The following is an 18,424-nucleotide window of genomic DNA, read 5'->3' on the forward strand; positions in this document are numbered from 1 at the left end:
GGCTTTCATATCAATAATAGTTAGCCAATATTGCATTTGATCACCAAGATTCCAAGGATTGCCAGCAAAAGCACACCTTTTTCCGTAACGATCTTAAGGTTCCCGACGGGCGGCTAACGAAGGAAATTAGTCATCTCCGCGGCTGAACTGTACCTGTACTCCGTATACCAAACCTATCCAGGAATAGTGTACGAGATAGCCGCATTATATAATCCTGTGCCCCTCACTGAATTGGACCACCCGCGCGAAGTTTACCCCTCATACTCCGTAGATGCATTACCATCCGGTCACTGCCATTATTAATCTGCCCAGTCCTCCGCCGGTCAATCTGTCAGGGTGATATGTTTAAAAGGGTCCTTGCTCCTCAACGTCTATCCCAGAGATTACTCTTGACCACTCCTCTTCGCCATCAGACAGTCCCTCGCACTTTCCATAGCTCAATTGATCCGCAATCCAGACGAACAATGGCCGAGATGAGCAAGGTGTTTACCACGGAGGCTTGTCCCCGTAAGTGCTGCTGCGTTCCTATCACCTAAACCTTTTGATGTGTACGCCCCACCTGGATTCAATTGGCTAACATTGCCACCTCTACTATAGCCGCTGGCCCTTATGTACGTCGATTCTTGATATTCCCGTCTCTTTTCGCAGATATGAGACAAACTCCTAACCTGAACGCTTGATCCAGTCTCAAGCCATCAAAGCCAATGGCCAGATCTTCGTCTCCGGCCAAATTCCTTTCGATAGCAGCGCCAAGCATGTTGGCGGCACCATCGCCGAGCAGACTGAGCAGTGCTGCAAGAACGTCGCTGCCGTTCTGGCCGCTGCGGGATCATCACTCGACAAGGTCGTCAAGGTTAATGTGCGTACACCAAACAGATATGCACGCCCTTTTACTCGCAGCAACAATATTCCTGCCTGCCGCTGAGAGTTCGAGTTTGATCTGGGCTCCTAAACTTATGGCTGACTGATTTCTGGTCGATTGCGGACAGGTCTTCCTCGTCGACATGGGCGATTTCAAAGAGATGAATGGTGTGTTTGAGAAGTACTTCGCGCACAAACCTGCTCGCAGCTGTGTCGCTGTGCGCGAGCTCCCAGCGAAAGTCCCTGTCGAGATCGAGTGCATTGCACTGGCATAAACTAAGCATGACTGGACTACCTGCTCACATCGACGGGAAATTCTACGTGGCAGGAACCGAATGAATGTATATACAATTATGTACTGCTAGGTCCGTATACATACAAAGCAGCAGTAGAGCCGCGAGCGACCACATTACGCAAATTTTAGTATCATTAGTGTCGTAACCATTAATTGGCGATAGAAAACTCTTATCACTAGCTTAACACACTGCACCTTGGATATCATAAAGACATTGCCCTTAAAAGCGCAAGAAAAGGCAACAAAAATGACGACTCGATTCATAAGGATATAAGGAAAACCAGTGAAATTGTTCCGAGAAGCCTTTTGCGTAACGTTCATGCTACCTGCTACCCAGACGTTGACCATCATTCGATGACGTTCCAAACGACAAACCAGTGTCTTTTAATAGATAAAACTTGAACTAGCCGCCCAGCAATGATTTCGAGTACTTCATCCTCTCGGCAGGATCCCGCTCATCCGTCCCCCACCGCTTGCCATCAGGCTCTGTTTAACAATCAAATCTGCCGCTGCGGCCGTCGCAAGTCTTTCCTTTTGCCGACTTCGGTCTCGTAGATATCCCGCTGCCTCGGGCCTCATCCGCAGGATTCTCAGAATCATATCATCATTGGGCTCGGCTTGGGCTTCTCGCCACTTTTCCTCCTTAGCCTTTTTCATGGTCCCTAAATTCCGTTTATACATTATACTCTTTCCGCGCCGGCTAGACGGAATGCCGGCAAGGGGGCTGAACGATGCTGAAGTCACAGAAAGCCTGTTCCGATTGGCTTGCTGGCGAGCTGCGGTGGCGTTGGCCATGCGTTCGGAAGTCCGGATTAAATGCTCCGTTGGTTCGAAGTAGAAAAAGAAGAGAGTTTGAATTTCATGATATTTCGGGGACTTGAGGATGTCCATCGGCACACCGTTTGCTTCGCCAGTTTCTTCATCAACGGCGTTGAAGAAACTGAGAAGTAGAGTGAGCCACCGTGAGACGATGTCCACTTCTTGTTGAGTGAGAGGTCGTTGGTTTGAAGGTTTATCGGATAGTGGAGGGACGAGAAGGCCTTCTACGGTAACTAGCACTTCCTTCCACAGTCGTGCCATCACTTTTCTCATTGCGTCTGCAGTGAGGGTTAAATTCATGATGGCAAAGTTATCATCGAAGTATGTGAATAATGGATGTAGCGCTCCCTCAATTTCGACTGGTGTTGGAGCTTGGCTTGTTGGAGCTCGATTTCTGTTAAAGTAACTAGAGACAGTAGACATGCTAATCCCCCTTGATAGTAGGGCCTTCAACGCGCGGCGCGACAGGCAGTGGTTGATATACGCAGAGAGCTAGAAAAGAAAGGTGTAAACATGGAATCTGCACTCGATGGTCCATTCATTTAACGTACCTTTTCGGTGGTTTTGCGAGTCATCTCTCTTTCTGTCCGTTTCAACGTCCGGAATGTTTTACCGAAATAGAACTGAATGTCATCCCGCTCTCCTTCCATGCTAACCCGGAGTAACAAGCGGCCTTGGGTATCAAGATCAAGCCAATATTCCTTGGGTGCGAAATCGCTAAAATGAGCTGGATCCAATTTCAAAGAGGTACGTCCGACATAGTCGTGGTCTCCGACGGCATCCCAATCCCAAAGTGTGGCAATGATGTTGAGAGGTGTTCTCGTCATGATGTCAACACTGTCATCCCATCTCGGGTTAAGGTTATCATAGATTATGCGGGTCTTGTAGATGCGTTTCTGGTATTCATCGGTCAGCACCACATATGGGTCACTCAAACCGTCCATATCGCATCCTTTCAAATCCTCTGCCTCAACAATCTTGACTGTGAAGACGTAGTTCGTGGCCTTACGCTGCTTTTTGGACAGCGGAGGAGCATTCTTTGAGAGAACCTCTGCGCAGGCGTCAACGTTGATATCTTTCTCTAACTTGTCGAGTTGCTGCAATGCATATTCGATATTATTAAGTTTCACAAACGACTAACACAGGACAATTAGCACTTGGACCACAATCAGATATTTAACATATTTACCTCTCGGAAAAAGTGGAATGGCTCCACTTTCTCCTTACTGCTCCACGCTTCCTTCGCCATTTGCATCCATTTTTCTTGCTTTGTTTGCCTTGCAGCTGCTTCTTGTTCAGGTGTGGGTCGGTCCATTTCTTTGATGAAGGATTGTTCGAGGATCTCGCAATATCTCGAAAGCGCATTTCCGATGGACTTCGACACAGAAGTCATAAACTTTGCGTACCCAACATCATCATCCCAATTCAGCTCGACTATTTGGTTGACTACCTGGTTGAACGACCTGAAAATATCAACCACTGACACACTGTGTCGCTGTTCCTCTGTGGGTATATCCTCCGGCAATTCCGTTCGAACCATGAAGTTATCCTGTTTAATGGCTTGTTCTACCCATCCAACCATCTTTTCATCGGTTAGCTGGACCCAGCGCCAGACAAAGTCAGCCAGCAGCTCTTCGATGGGCATAGGGAATGGATCTCTAGAATTAAGGTCAGCCTTCAATACCCTTCATCCCAAAAAAAAAAAAAAAAAAAAAAAAAGAAAAAAAATTGCGTAGGAGGGATAGACTCATTAGACTCACCCGGGAAGAACTTCTGCGTAAACACGCCGCATATCTGATAGCTCCTTATATAGATCAAATCCTTCCTGCACCTCAATTTCTACATCGTTGTTTTTAGCTTGCTGGATGATCCTCCGGACCATATCATGTGCGTCTTCGGCAAACATAGGAAGAACACAGTTAACAAGCGCTGTCAAAGGGTTGACACTATTCAAATTAGTCCAGGCCAACGATAGTAGACTTCGTTACTTACCCCATAATTTCTGGATTCTTCTTATATCTCTTTTGAATCCGCTGACAGAGCTTCATAATTGCTTTACTAAGCTGTACTACATGGTAGAATTCCCACGCCTCCTGCTCAGGCGGAACTTCCTTGTTGAGATTCTCTTGGTAGACCTCCTTTGCTTTTTCCACCAAGCCGTCGTGCGCATACTTCTGGAATTGCTCCTGATCTTCCGGACTGGACAAGAAATTGGGATCCGATTCTACATGGTTTTCAAGTACATAGAGAACTGGGCCAAGAGGTGGAATTTTGTTGTCATAACAATGCATGAGTGTTTCATACAGTTGCCGAAGTAAAGCATTGTGAAGTGATGCTAGTATCCGCTGCATGGTACAAATATCGGCCCGCGTCCATTTGTTTCTATCGTAAAACACAGGTGCGACGAAGCTGGCCCGCTTGTTTTTTTCGGGAGGAGGCTCTTTGACGAATATAAAAGCCGAATCTAGGGTATCGAGGTCAACCTCCTGGTCCACAAATTTAGATCCGAACACCTCCAAGAACAAGGCCGCACGTGAAAAGGTAGGTATGCGCCATCTCAGCGCTAATTCATTGAGGAGCTCAGTGGATTGTTTTGAAAGTAGTTTCATCGACGGAATTTCGGAAGTGGCTTCAGATGGCTCCAGTAGCCGGTCATTCAAGTCATGGGTGATTGCTTGAGTCAAGATGAACCGATAATACGACCTTGGATCCGGCGGAATAAAGGTATAGAGGTCTCCCGTGTCAAGCTGCGGCTCTTCCGCAGCATCGGATATAGATAAAGCAGATATGTCCACGGGTTGACTTAAAGAATAAGCATCCGAAGTGGGTGTCGTTTCGCTCTGCGGATCGTTGAACTGTGGTAATCCTGCTACTGGAGTGCTTTTTGCAAGTTCTATGTTGGATTGAACAATTGCCAACACCATTTGGGATAAATGTGGAGCCTCGGCCTTCTTCCAAGATTCATAAGCTTCTTCATGTTCGAAATCGGTCCTCGAGAGGGTCTTTCCGGTATGTAGATTGAGGTGCGTCTGATACTTCTTGAGATCCTGTAATGCCTCTTTGGCGGTCCAAGAATCCTTATTCTTGTTGATATCGGATTGTACTTGTGATTCTCTGAGGCCAAATATCTTTGCCACTACTTGAACCAAGTGCATATCTTTGACATCGTAACTCAAAGGAACGGGCTCGGTAGGCGTGCCAACCCTGTCCGGCTGAGACGCCTGAGCCAAGTCTTGGTCATGAGCCAGCAGCTTGGTCTCGAGAGTGGCCAATCTAGCAGCCAGTTCGGGCTTTTCTCGCAGCCAATCGTGATCCTTCAGTATGAGAGTAATAAGCCTGACAAAAAGCGCAACATGGCGATCAACCATTAGCTTCCAGCTTATATCTTCGGGGGCTTTCCCCTTTGAAAGCTCTTTCGTAGCATTTGAGAAGAATATAAGCACAAGGTCTTCCACCCTCCTATCTTTCTCCATCCGTTTCTTAAAGCTTTGCTCCTTCAGGGCATTAAGAAACACTGCAAAAGTCCGCTTCACCAGCGCATCCTGATATTCTTTTCTTCGCTCACGCCCAATCAGAACACCGGTCAAGCGCTTTTCCAACTCTGCAATGAAACCGTGCGGAAATCGCGTGCTCTTTGAGTCTCTAACAAGACTAAAATCCTTCATAAGATCATGAAATGTAGTTGACGATCTGTTTGGGTTTGGCTTGGGAGGGAGGCTTTGCGGCCTGCGCAACCGTGGTTGTAGGAGGTATGAAAGGAACGCGACGCGGAGAGCATAGGTATAAGCGTCATTGTGGCTGATCGGTCGTCGTCTGGCCACGGATATATTGCGTGAATGAGAGCGTAAATCCTGACTCGTATGGCTGTTCAGTCGTCGCGATATGCGATAGGAATTTGTAGATGAAGTCGACATCAGTCCTTTGTTCGAAAATGCCCTTCCACGATATGAAATAACGGTACGAGTGTGCGGCGTCGAGGTGAGACAACTGCGAGGAAGGTCAACGAGCAACACCAGTCATTCCTGTAGGTGATGTCGGTAAGGTGAAAATTCAGCGAGCTAAAGCTCTCCGGAACGAAAGCTTCAACGTCGGGTATAAGTAATGTCGGTGGCTTGACGAGTCCGCTAAATAAATGATGAAACAAAGTGCAATGAAATGAGCAGTCTGGATGGAGGGTTCGCCGTCAACTACCGACTTATAATCCACAATCTCGACAAAAAGGCCATCAACAAATAAGACCTTTGATCAACCATTCCAGTTTAAGGGTCATGGAAGCAGGTTGAGGAGCTCAAAGATGAAATTTGAAAGGGATGCTTACAGAAGACTCCGGATCTATGGCCCCTGTGTTTGGATTGTTTTGGATAGAATCACACGAGTATGTCTGACGTAGGCCAGCCGCGCGCCAAGTCTTAGTTAGCGACAGTAACCTCTCCAGTGAGCGAAGGACTCTGGAAAGCAGACCACCAACTCTGGATAATGTAATTACGGGGTATAAGTATAAATAATATGGCACTGGGGGCCCTTGCGAATTCGTAAGGCTACAAAATGGGCAGATTTGATCTGATGTATCTGGTCCGGATGAACAGTGAGATCAGAGGAATTTTGCGTCATATTCAGGAAGAGATTTTTATCAAGATGAATTGACGCCGCAATCAAGAAACTACCAGCTCTCTGTACAAGATCAAGTTAAGACAACTCTACCATGAGTCTTCGCCAGGTTTTCGGGCCTAGTATCATGTCAGCATCTCAAAGCACAAGCTGTCCATTCCCAATCGAACCTACCCTAACTGCATTTGCACCCCCTAACTCCTTCTCAAGGCCGTCCTCAAACGTACGGGGAACGCTGGGCTTGTCAGGGTAGAAAAGGCTGACAAGGCCGCTGAAAGCGAAAACAGTGGTGATAGCGCAGCCCATCAAGAAGAATGCCTTTGGAGCTTTGAAATGGGTATATGACTCGGTAGTGAATGTGCCAAGGATATCGTTATCTTCGTGAACCGGCTCTCCGAAGTTCCTTCTATCCTGTGGATCCCACCAACCGCCGTAAGGATCGCGGAATTGGCGTCTCTGAGCAGGAGGATTGGGATAACCCCCATTCTGGAGGACAGAAGACGTCAGTTCGGAGAATACGACAGAAAATTGACCATTTAGAACCAACCATTCCGGGATCTTCAATCTCAGCCTGGGAGGCATATCGAACTTGCGTGAAGGCAGGGCGGGCAACCGAAGGTAGTCTGGCACAAGCCTGCACCGGCAATTTTGCCGTCAAAATCCGTCTGGACAGCATCTGATCAGCAGGTAGAGGAGTTAGCACAGCTGCATCAGTCTAATTGGGCCTCCTACTTACAATGGAGCCACCTCAGCAAGGTTGAGAGCGCTGGGTGGGAAAACAGGTATACGGATGGCCAGTCGCCTGGATGTTCGCCTCCCAGTTCGACTCGTCGCCCTTCCCGGCAGACAGGCAGCTGCCACGTGATATTACATAAGCATGATTGGCGGGAAATTGCGGACAGCTGGAAAGAAAATGAAATCTCACACAACTCATCAAGTCGACAGGTTTTCTCCCAGCCAGTGACGCAGATTTGCCGATAACTATGCCAGAATTCACACACATGTTTGACTTGCTGAGCTCTTTCTATTGATGGTCAAATTACGCGGTTACGACGTGTTTTCGTTGACAAAGTTGGGGTTGCCTCCGTTTTTTGCCCCATCCGAGTCCTAGAGTCAAGACATGCAAAACGGGACCCATCAAGGCGTGTTAGAAAACAGCAACAGCAACGCGACTCCCGAAGCTCGAGGCAGGTGTACACAGCCTATGTGTGGTGCGATTATTTTACTTACATGTCTACAGCTGACGTGAAATTAGACGTAGACGGGGATGTCTCGGGTGACCAACTTCAAGGCCCGCCATCCAAAAGACGGAAACTCGCAGATTCATCCTCGCGATCAACCCCGAGACCCCCTTCGCCGCCTTGGAAGAAGGCTGGTATTGATGGCCCAACGTCCTTCTTCGATGGCGGCAGACGCAGATCCACTAGAACCAATGCCATTCCGCTTGACCTTCAACCCCATTCACATAAGCGACACACGCGTTCCGTTCAAAAAGAGTACGCTACAAAATTAAAAAGCAAACACGCCGGATGGCATGAATCAACTTCTACCCTGTCGACTCCATCCAGACCAGATCTGAATGGGAAACGAGGGCCCGGAAGAAATACCTCTGTGGGCGGGCTCGATGGTGTTTCCAGCCGAAAGGATGCCTCGCGAGCCTTGGGTGTGAAGACTACACAAGCCAAGCAACCACCAACTCGATGGGATTCCAACAAGAATTTTGAAACACGTCTTCGGACAGCTAACAAAATCGCCAGGGCTACCACGAATGGTCATAACGATACCTGCTCGCACCAAGATGACAATATGGCTGCTCCACCGGATTTGCGGTCTGGACAGAACTCGCAAAATGTGGGAGGTGAGGATGGCTACAACCTGGCAGGGAGCGCTCCGAAGAAAGCTCCGAGGATACGGTTCAAAGTCAAGATGCCTTCCTTAGTGCCTCAGAATCCTTACCATTTGGTTCCCCCAAAAAAGTACTCTTCGTTTCGAGAATGGGTAAAGAATGAAGCCAATACAGAAGACGAGCACCATGCCTCTACACCTAGTTCAGCGCTTCAAGAGTATCAATTGTGGGGTAAAATTTGGAAGGAGGCTGATCCTGGTGGTTTACTTAGCAAGGATAAATGTTCTATCTATCTTGAAGATCCAGAAGAGGAACCACCACAGCAATATTCACACCATGACCATTTTGTTTCCCATGCCTTGTACTTCAAGAAGCTCCTTGACAAAGAACGCAGACATCATCGACATTTGGCAAAACTGTTTGCTCATTGGTGCGCAGATGCCTGGAAGAAACGTAACAAACGCCCGGAGGATATCCTCAAAGAGCAACAAGAAGAAATGCGTCAGAAGCGCCGAGTCCTGATAAAGGACCTGCAACGACAGTTTGACCAGGCACGCGCGGAGGTGGAGAAAGTAAGGCTTGCTCAGTGGGAAGAGGAACAAAAGCTGAAAGAACAGCTTGCATTAAATAAGGCACTCAAGCAATCCACAATGCTTTGGGAAATGCGAGTTGGCGACAAGGGCGACAATAGCGGAATGAGCGAAATGGATCAGAGCAGCGATTCGGAGGACCTGAACGAAGAAGAATCTTCGGACGAGTCTGAAGATGAGGACAATATGTCATCAAACGGCTCTGATAGCGATAGCGAAGGAGCCAGTACGGATGATGATGCACACCTTTCCCATGAAGCTCTTCGGGCAAAATACGCCCACCTGGCGGCAACGAACGTCGCATTTGAAGACGAAATAGGGCAAAAGGACGAGCGCGTGACTTCTGTTGAGCCAGGACCTTCCGAGGCTAGTGATGAAAACGCTGTGGAACCTCGCTTCAATGACTTGGATATGCAGTTTGATGGAACTCTGGATGAAGTGGATCCATTACTGCTTGATGACAGCGACGAATCTATAGACATGGACGACACAGACGACAGTGATCATGGGGACGATGAGGAAGAGGATAATGTATCAGAAGATGACTCTGGGTCGGAACCTGGACTGTTAGGGTTCTTCTCTGCGAAAGATCTGACTGCTAGCGGCGGCATAAATGAGGGCAATACGTTTAACGATAGCGACGCCGTTGACGATGAAGACAAAGACTCAAGAGAGGATGAAGGAGAAGAGGACACGGATGAAGTTCATCTCGTCCCTATTGGACCCCAAGAAGGCAGTGAGGCCAGCCATTTCGTAACGTCCATTCCGGCTCATCCTCCCACACCGTCAACCATCGTTCAACCGGCAGATGTCAAGTGCAACGTTGACACTCTGTCCCAAGAGAAAGCAGCCCGTGATGAATCGATAGTCACGCCAGCGACACATCACGTATCTTCCACGGACGGTGGCGAACCCTCTGATGACTACCAGAATATTGGCATCATAACCGATCAGTGTACACCTGCGTCGCCAACCTCGCTCCGACGCGATGATGGGGATTTTAGCGACAATGACCAGGTCGAGCAAAATCCGCTACCCGATCAACCAGAAACCCCTCATGAAATGGAAGTAGATCCTCAAGATGCAGTTGAAGGCCCGCCTGAGTCACCAAACACCTCAGCCATAAAAACGCCAATACCTCATTTATTACGTGGAACCTTACGTGAATATCAACATTTTGGCTTGGATTGGCTTGCTGGGCTCTACATAAGCAAAATCAATGGCATCCTTGCTGATGAAATGGGCCTGGGAAAAACCATTCAAACCATTGCATTGTTAGCTCATCTCGCCGTTGAACATGAAGTTTGGGGCCCACATCTCGTTGTTGTCCCGACGAGTGTGATGTTGAATTGGGAAATGGAGTTTAAGAAATGGTGTCCTGGATTCAAAATCCTTACCTACTACGGGACACAAGAAGAGAGAAGGCAGAAGCGCAAGGGTTGGATGGACGATGATCGCTGGCACGTTTGCATTACCTCATACCAATTGGTTCTGCAAGATCAACAGACCTTCAAACGACGTAACTGGCATTACATGGTTCTTGATGAGGCTCACAACATCAAAAATTTTCGGTCTCAGCGTTGGCAAACTCTTCTCACATTCAAGACAAGAGCTAGGCTCCTCTTGACTGGTACTCCACTTCAAAACAATTTGACAGAACTTTGGTCGCTCCTCTTCTTTCTCATGCCGAGTGATGATAGCGAGAGTGGCGTAGAAGGGTTCGCCGATTTGCGGAATTTCTCCGAATGGTTTCGTCGACCCGTCGAGCAGATTCTTGAGCACGGACGAGACACCATGGATGAAGAGGCCAAGAAAGTGGTCAGCAAACTGCATACCGTACTACGACCTTACATTCTCCGTCGATTGAAAGTTGACGTGGAGAAACAAATGCCTGCGAAATACGAGCATGTTGTTACATGTCGGCTGTCCAAACGCCAGCGGTATCTTTACGATGGTTTCATGTCCAGGGCTCAAACAAAGGAAACTTTAGCGTCGGGGAATTACCTATCCATCATCAATTGTCTAATGCAGCTCAGGAAAGTGTGCAATCACCCTGACCTCTTTGAAACCCGCCCAATTACGACATCGTTTGCCATGACCAGTTCCACGATAGCGGATTTCGAGATCAAAAATCTTTTAGTACGCCGTCGACTTTTGTACGAAGATCCACTAGACAAACTTGATCTGGATTTCCTCAATTTGGTGCCAATTTCAAGAGAAGATACGTCTAAAGGACTAGTGGATGATGCGACGAGAATCATGGCGTACAATCCGCTCAGGATGTTGCGTGAGCGCCAATACAATCGCACTAACTGGTCAATGGATTTTAATGGGTCTTCGATACAATCAGTCTTGGATTCAATGGAAAATGCATCTCGCAAGCAAAGAATGGGAGAACTCGAACGATGTTTATACTTCGAATCAAAACGTCATGGCCGACGCCCTGTCTACGGAGAAAGCTTGATTAATTTCCTTACAATAGATATGAATCCCAAGCCCACAGCTCAGCGACGACCACAACGACGGCTGCTCATCGATTGGCTCTCACGGCAATCTTCTGTACTCGAGTCCATGATACTCTCGCTGGCAGAGAGGTCTCGTGTCGTGGAACCTCTTGTGCAGAAATTCGCCTGCATCACTCCCGCTGTTGTATCCCCGGATGTAACTGCGGCTGCTTTGACCCCAGTCAAGTCTCGCTACTTCTCATTTTCACAGCGTGTTCCTTCATATGACCCCTTCCATGAAGCACAGATGCGTTTGTCCATCGCATTCCCCGACAAACGACTATTGCAGTATGATTGTGGCAAACTTCAACAACTAGATAAGCTTCTCAGGCAACTTCAAGCTGGTGGCCACCGTGCTTTGATATTTACTCAGATGACAAAGATGCTCGACATTCTTGAACAATTTCTCAATGTACATGGCCATCGTTATTTACGTTTGGACGGCGCCACCAAGATTGAACAGCGGCAAATGTTAACAGAACGGTTCAATAACGACCCACGGATCTTAGTTTTCATTCTGTCCAGCCGGTCTGGTGGATTGGGAATAAATCTCACGGGAGCAGACACGGTCATCTTTTACGACTTGGACTGGAATCCTGCTATGGACAAGCAATGTCAAGACAGATGCCACCGAATTGGTCAGACCCGCGATGTCCACATCTATCGCTTCGTCTCAGAATACACGATCGAATCAAATATTCTACGCAAAGCCAATCAGAAGAGAATGCTTGATGACGTCGTCATCCAAGAAGGAGAATTCACCACAGACTATTTTCAGAAATTTGATGTTCGTGATGTGATTGGTGAGGACATTCTAGACGGACAGGACGAAGCAAGTGCGGCGATGGATAGGGTTCTCGACACCAAAGTCCGCAATGTACCAAAGGTGTTTGAGGAAGCAGAAGATAAAGAAGACCTTGACGCTGCAAAAACAGCTGAAAAGGAATTGGAGCACGTTGATGACGTTGATTTCGCTGAAAGTAGTCTTCCGCAAACCCCTGGTCAGACCGGTCAAAGCCAAGCAGGGACGCCCAGACCGAGTGAGATCGTCGAAGATGAAACGACAACGGCCCCGCAGAGTGAGGGCCCGGGTACTCCATTTGTGCCTATGCCTTCGTCTGTCGCGGCTACGGATGGTGTGGCTGACGAAACAGTTGGCCACATTGACGACTATCTGATCCGCTTTATGGAATGGAACGTTAAGGACGAGCCGCTAGTCCTGCCGCCGGACAAGAGCAGAAAGAAGTCAAAGAGAGGCAAGGAACATCGCGTAAAACGGCACCGATAGCCTAGCCTCACCTATAATTCTGTGCCTCTTCCTGTCCCATCTCAGAGAAACGGGCGGTGAAAAGGGAAGATCTACTCCTTACTTGGGTTAGGACCCAGGGTCCGCGAAGCTTCCGGGGTTTGCGTTGAAGACACAGCGGACCCGGCGCTTTGGCCACTTATTATATAACGACTGCCGAGAGCGAACCTTATTTCCTCTTCTTGCGCTTCCCAACTCCTATTTTACTTTATCCCAAAATCACGCTTTGTAATGGTGGTCTTGTTTTAGCATGCTTTTCAATTATTATAGGGACATGGGGACTTGGCATGAACGGTGTATGGGTTTTTGTTTCTTTTTTTCTTTTTTTTTTTTTTTTGACTCGCTTCATTGAACGTTGATGTTTTGGAGACTTGCAAATATACATGTTGCCTGTACTCCGTATTGTTAGTGACTAATGAACTCTAGCCTTTTGGCGAAGGAAATCTCATCAGAGTAATAATTATCTTTAGTGTTTAAAAACAATTGGCTCCCCAGCTTAATAAGGTGAAGAATTCCCGCTTCTGCGCCGAACCAACGTCGAACGCCCGCCAAAGCAAGCCAATTTTAATATGCACGGGGTACGGAGCACTCCGTAAATACTTTGCAGAACCGGCTGGCAAGAAATCGGAGATATGATTGGCCATGCGGGAGGGACCCATCGATCTCATCCGCGACGCCTTTTCACCATCGTGCTCGATGGCGCTGCTGCCGAGCGAAGAGGCACGTTGGAATCCCAGGGAATGTGACCCGTCATATGCAGCTATTCCAATGGCTTGGGTCGCCTCGCGCCTTCAAGAGGAGTGAGAAACCCCAAATGTCCCCTTTGACCCCTCGGTTCAAGAAAGTTGAACGGCAATGATGTTTGTCATCGCTTACATATTATCTTGCATATCCCATGCTCGCGCTCCGTCTCGGATTATGCTCCCGTTTCATTTCTATCTGAGCTAGGCGTGACGCTGTGATCCCGCCCGTGTTGTTCGAGTTCCTTCGCTTGCCGTTAATCCTCCGAAAGAGTTATCAGTTCCAACTCCTGCAATGCCGGGATTGGTGCGTTAGCTCATTAGATCCAACTGCGTTCGGAGGAATTAGAAACTTATCCTTGTACTCCGTACAGAGAACTCCGTACTCCGTACGGAGTAAGAAGCTGGCAAATCCTCAAACGCAAGATCTCCAGCCATCCTAATTTAGTCGGTTCTCCTGGCGCTGATCCGTTCCGACATCTTGGGTGTAGAATCAGACTCCAGACTCACCCGTGGAATCGCCATTGCGAATCAATTCGGGTTCATGGCGCGTAAGCGGCGGCCTGGACCACATAATCTCCCCATACTCTACGGAGTAGTAGGGGCTGGCAAGAGGAGGGGCCATGCCATCAGTAGCGGTAGGAGCAGGCCACCTCCGCCGCCATGAGGAGTTTACCCACGAAGACGCACCACTCCAAGTCAAGGATCGCTGTGGGATACCCCAGACCAAAATCTTGTTGATCGCCATGGCCCCCAATAACTTGCAAACACGGGAGGCCGTCGCCAGGGCACACCTCATGATCATACTACTGCGGCAGCGATCCGAATCCTGCTCAGGGCGCTCAAGAGACAGATATTTCGCTCTTCGATCAACATAACAAGAAGCTTCAACCAATGAATAGATTAATGATCGGTCTCCAACCGACAATCATCCTCTGAATTATGCTGACCTTCTGCTTCCTAGAAATCCTGTTGAGCATGCGACGCAAAAGTACTGTACACAAATGTGCTACCAACAAGACAGCCCTGCTGTTTCGTCCAGCAACCATTTTATCTCGCCGGTGACATCTCTTTCACCGCCCGACCGATATTAAAGTCATTTTCTATAAACTCTAGCGCGTAGGCGTGCGTGCCACATGTATGCAGGTTACCTCTCTTCAGCAGAGCCGGTGTACTGAGAGTTGTCATGTTTGAAAAAATAAATTATCCATGGAAAGCCCCTGTATAAAAAAGTCTTAAACAATCCTCACTATCATTTGGCCGTTCAGGTAGAGAAAATTCGGTAGGTCTAGAATGCCGGCTAGACTGTTAAAGCTGTAACGTCTGCTCCAGAGAGCACAGGCCAGCGATTGATGCTCGGAGAGAGGACTAGAGCGCTCAAGGTTATATCCTGCCATGTGGTGAATGCATTGTGTGCTTCGTACGGAAGAAAATGTGAAACAATTGAGTCAGGGTCCAATATTCCTAGATTCTTCGAATATTTCAGGAGCTTTCCACCATTTTACCAATGACGAGATATTCTGTCGGGGATTGCTTTTGGTTGACTAGTCAAATTATTAGGGATTTGGAATGCGTAATCTGTATAGAGTATCAAAAGGCACGCCAACATAATGGACTACATATGTCTTCTGGCGGAGATAGACTGGAGGGGTCCGTGATGATTGTTCATGTGCTCTTTGGATGGCGTGCGCATCTCGAGCAAAACGAAAAGACGTTTAAGTCATCCCCATCAACGCAAACGTGTTTTCCCATGAAGTGGCCGCTTACTGTGATGGCTAGCTCCATATTTCAAAGTTCTTCACGGTTCATATCCTTTTCCTTTCCCTTGGATACGGGAAGCGGAGATGCGCGCGAGCGGCACCCCGTGGAGATTGGGCATTTCTTGTGACCTTCACTAATCAAAAGAGTCAAGCGTCCTGCAACTACAAGGGCCATACCAATCCGTTGGGACCACATTTCTACACTATTATTGGGGCTACCAGAGTTTCTGACGTATCATCAAGCTTAGCAGCGTGACGAAGGGGGATCCCCGGCCTTTGAAGGGACCAATTTGCCCCCAAAATCCAATGTCGCTCCCTGAGCTAAGGGTGCGGTTGGCAAACAGGGATCTGAATTTGTGAACTTAGCGAGTGTTACCTGGTCATGTGTGTTGCTTGGCTGATGCAGTGATAATGGCTACTTTAACTAAAGACAATGATTAACAAAACGCCGAATGGAGATAATCAACATATTCCCGCCCCATACCTTAGAAGGCAGGTTCAATCTCCTTCCCAAAGGCAACTAGCTGAACCTTCAGAAATAATGCAACTTGATTCGCTGTTCAACAGACCGTGCTTCCGGAGAGCATACGCTGCTCCCTGAGCGATACTGATGCGAGAGCCGCTCATCCACGAATATCCATCATTCACAGGGACTTTCTCTCATGAAGGAGTCGTCATTGGATCTGTAGCGGCGCAGAGGAGTCCTGTCATCCGGGGATGGTTGTGAAGGGGACTTGCATGTCCCTGGGATTGGCTGAAAATAATAGTGCATGTCGTTTAGGGTCAAATGGCGAATAGGAAGCATTGCACAAGAGAAAATCAAATCCATAACTGCTCCGTCTTCACCAGGAATACCCGGTGCTTGTGGCGGTTCTTCATTATCCCTGTAAATACTAACTGCTTATGCTTGAGGCTAGGAAAACTGCGAGTCTTTGATAAGCACGGCCTAGCCCTTGTTAAAGCTCTGACCTGCGCGTTGCAGAGGCCAAAGTCGTCAACTCTGGCCTTGGATCTTTTGCAAATTCCATCCTGACGGTTCGGCGGCACGGACTTTCGAAAAAATTAATTCAAAGTCGAGCGACTTTTGCGACGTATCACGGCTTCGACGTCGCCAAATCAGCGCTGACCGATACACCGACTCGTGTCAGGCTGGCTAATGTCACACTTCACGGCTCCACAGGAACAAGATGAAAAAGACAATTCCGTCAGATGTGTGGGACAGCAAGAAAGACGAAATATCAAATTTGTATGAAGTTGAGGAATGGCCACTGAAACAAGTCATGAAGAAGATTCGCAGCGAGAGTTTTGACCCAACGTAAGCCCATTCCTGCTGAGAACATTCACAAGCATTTGCCAGTTTCTCAATTTGACCCGTTCCAGTGAGACGCAACTTCGCAGTCGATTAAAGAAATGGGGTGTGAAAAAGCCATCTCGACAAAAACGAAAGAAGACCTCGAACAAAGCGACCGAGTCGAAGGTTGTGAAGGTGGAACAGTCTCAGGAGGTCGTCGGAAAGTTAACACCATGTTTGAATCGCGAGATGCATGGGTCCACGGGTCAGGAAAACAACGAAGGCTGGACATATCCCCAAAGACCCAGCCAGAATTATCAGTTGGGAAACCCAGTGGTTTTGCAAAGCGATGAAATGCAAGGGACTTTTTCGATCCCGTCGAACAGTATCGCAATGAGCGGGAGCACCAGCACCCTTCACCCAATGCCCCACCCTCCGTTTTCCTACGACCCCTCGGGAGATGCATTTGGACATGCATTCTCGGTTCCCTGTTCAATCGGGAACTCCAGTATCGGCAGTGGAATGGTCAATCCAGCGGCGCCGTCTCAACCTTTTAATCCATCTGCTCATTATGCAGCTGGAGTTTCACCACATATGCAGCAACACCACGGCACAGCCCCCCACCGAACATCCCCTTCCCTTCTAACACCGAATTCAAGGAGTTATGCCTCTCCTGAACAATCTCAACCCACTTTCTCTGATGATGCATACTACCAAGTTGCAAATTCTGCTTATATTCCATCTCATGGCGGGCAGTCGTCAATACACGATCAAAGCACCACTATTTACCCATGTTTCGGTGAAATTGCGCCCTGCGATACCGAAGATCTGGATTCAGAACCTGGTATACTCGTCTGGAAACGACCATCAGCAGTTTCGGGCCCTCCGGATAATTTTATGGGTGCCGCTCGAGTTTCGAATCGTCGTCCTAGGTTTCGAAAACCTAAACCGGACGGAAAACCACCGCCCTCGCAGAATTGGGATGCCAACCAGATATACTCCCACAATACACTGATTTCCCAAGCTGCACATCCTCCTCTTGTTGATCAGCCGGTTCATAGTGGTACACATTTCGACGGCCAACATGAGTATATGCTCCCAACGTCATCGGCCCTGGACATCTACCAGAGATGAGTCCATCCTTCGCTTGTATATGATACTAGCACCACCTTCTTTGTGAATTTTCTTTTGTTGTTTTTCCTGTCTTGAATGGGTAGTTTGTCCTTTGCATTTTTCCCTTTTGACAACAAGGTATAGAGATACATGTGGGCAGGTGTACATTTTCTTTATCCGACGGGACGGGGCGGGCGGATCGGGAGGCAATGGAGAAAACAAGGAGTTAAATGGCGCCTTTGATCTGCTTCTTGTTGATGATCTGTTTCACTCTAACTTGCACATTCTTCTTATATTGGCCTGCGTTTAACAGGCAGTTTCCAGGGCTATTTGGACATCTGAACATTTGTCTTGTTCTCCTTTAGAAGCAAGAATTATATAGAAAAGACTTACCGGCGCAAGAATATCAACTTGGAAAGTCCCAAATCATGGAGCAACTGATGGTGGTCTTGCATGATCTTTAAACAAAGCATCCTGTCATTCGTGTCACCATCATCGACGTCGAAGAGTAACTTTACCCGTCAAAAAAGCCTCGGTAGTCAACCAACGACAAACAGGTTAAGATTCCAGGCGAGTTCCTCAACTTCCCCACGTCGTCCTCCTCCTCACTGTCCTCTGACTTGTGAGTAGCCTCCTTAAAGGCAACGCTACTAAATCTGTCAAGTTCTACGCGGCGGAGAAATTCTTCTTG

General features: G+C 48.0%; 6 protein-coding genes across 6 annotated transcripts; 3 read left to right on the top strand and 3 right to left on the bottom strand.

Annotated features, from left to right (window-relative positions):
- The first annotated feature begins 280 nt into the window (after positions 1-280).
- CIMG_07737 (endoribonuclease L-PSP) lies at positions 281-1,410 on the top strand. The gene is made up of 4 exons (XM_001240573.2): positions 281-507; positions 598-611; positions 686-859; positions 990-1,410. Exons 1-4 carry the CDS (start codon positions 342-344, stop codon positions 1,134-1,136), a joined length of 501 nt encoding a protein of 166 aa, XP_001240574.2. The 5' UTR covers positions 281-341; the 3' UTR covers positions 1,137-1,410.
- CIMG_07736 (C2 domain-containing protein) lies at positions 1,288-6,312 on the bottom strand. The gene is made up of 5 exons (XM_001240572.2): positions 3,968-6,312; positions 3,736-3,921; positions 3,165-3,660; positions 2,527-3,111; positions 1,288-2,467 (listed from the first exon to the last, which is right to left on the bottom strand). The coding sequence occupies exons 1-5, from the start codon at positions 5,887-5,889 to the stop codon at positions 1,589-1,591; spliced, it is 4,068 nt and encodes a 1,355-aa protein (XP_001240573.2). The 5' UTR covers positions 5,890-6,312; the 3' UTR covers positions 1,288-1,588.
- A 253-nt stretch (positions 6,313-6,565) lies between these two features.
- On the bottom strand, positions 6,566-7,379 carry CIMG_07735 (NADH:ubiquinone oxidoreductase subunit). The gene is made up of 4 exons (XM_001240571.2): positions 7,320-7,379; positions 7,131-7,259; positions 6,758-7,069; positions 6,566-6,702 (listed from the first exon to the last, which is right to left on the bottom strand). Exons 2-4 carry the CDS (start codon positions 7,257-7,259, stop codon positions 6,673-6,675), a joined length of 471 nt encoding a protein of 156 aa, XP_001240572.2. The 5' UTR covers positions 7,320-7,379; the 3' UTR covers positions 6,566-6,672.
- Positions 7,380-7,520: 141 nt separating this feature from the next.
- CIMG_07734 (helicase swr1) lies at positions 7,521-12,811 on the top strand (the record flags this gene model as incomplete). The annotated part of the gene is made up of 2 exons (XM_001240570.2): positions 7,521-7,770; positions 7,824-12,811. Exons 1-2 carry the CDS (start codon positions 7,704-7,706, stop codon positions 12,809-12,811), a joined length of 5,055 nt encoding a protein of 1,684 aa, XP_001240571.2. The 5' UTR covers positions 7,521-7,703.
- Positions 12,812-14,008: 1,197 nt separating this feature from the next.
- CIMG_07733 (uncharacterized protein) lies at positions 14,009-14,368 on the bottom strand (the record flags this gene model as incomplete). The annotated part of the gene is made up of 2 exons (XM_001240569.2): positions 14,009-14,049; positions 14,080-14,368. 2 exons carry the CDS (start codon positions 14,366-14,368, stop codon positions 14,009-14,011), a joined length of 330 nt encoding a protein of 109 aa, XP_001240570.2.
- A 2,148-nt stretch (positions 14,369-16,516) lies between these two features.
- Positions 16,517-17,754, top strand: CIMG_07732 (uncharacterized protein; the record flags this gene model as incomplete). Its single annotated transcript, XM_001240568.2, has 2 exons — positions 16,517-16,644; positions 16,710-17,754. 2 exons carry the CDS (start codon positions 16,517-16,519, stop codon positions 17,752-17,754), a joined length of 1,173 nt encoding a protein of 390 aa, XP_001240569.2.
- Positions 17,755-18,424: the final 670 nt, after the last annotated feature.

The sequence above is a fragment of the Coccidioides immitis genome, assembly GCF_000149335.2.
Source record: "Coccidioides immitis RS genomic scaffold supercont3.3, whole genome shotgun sequence".
NCBI classification, from domain to species: domain Eukaryota; kingdom Fungi; phylum Ascomycota; class Eurotiomycetes; order Onygenales; family Onygenaceae; genus Coccidioides; species Coccidioides immitis.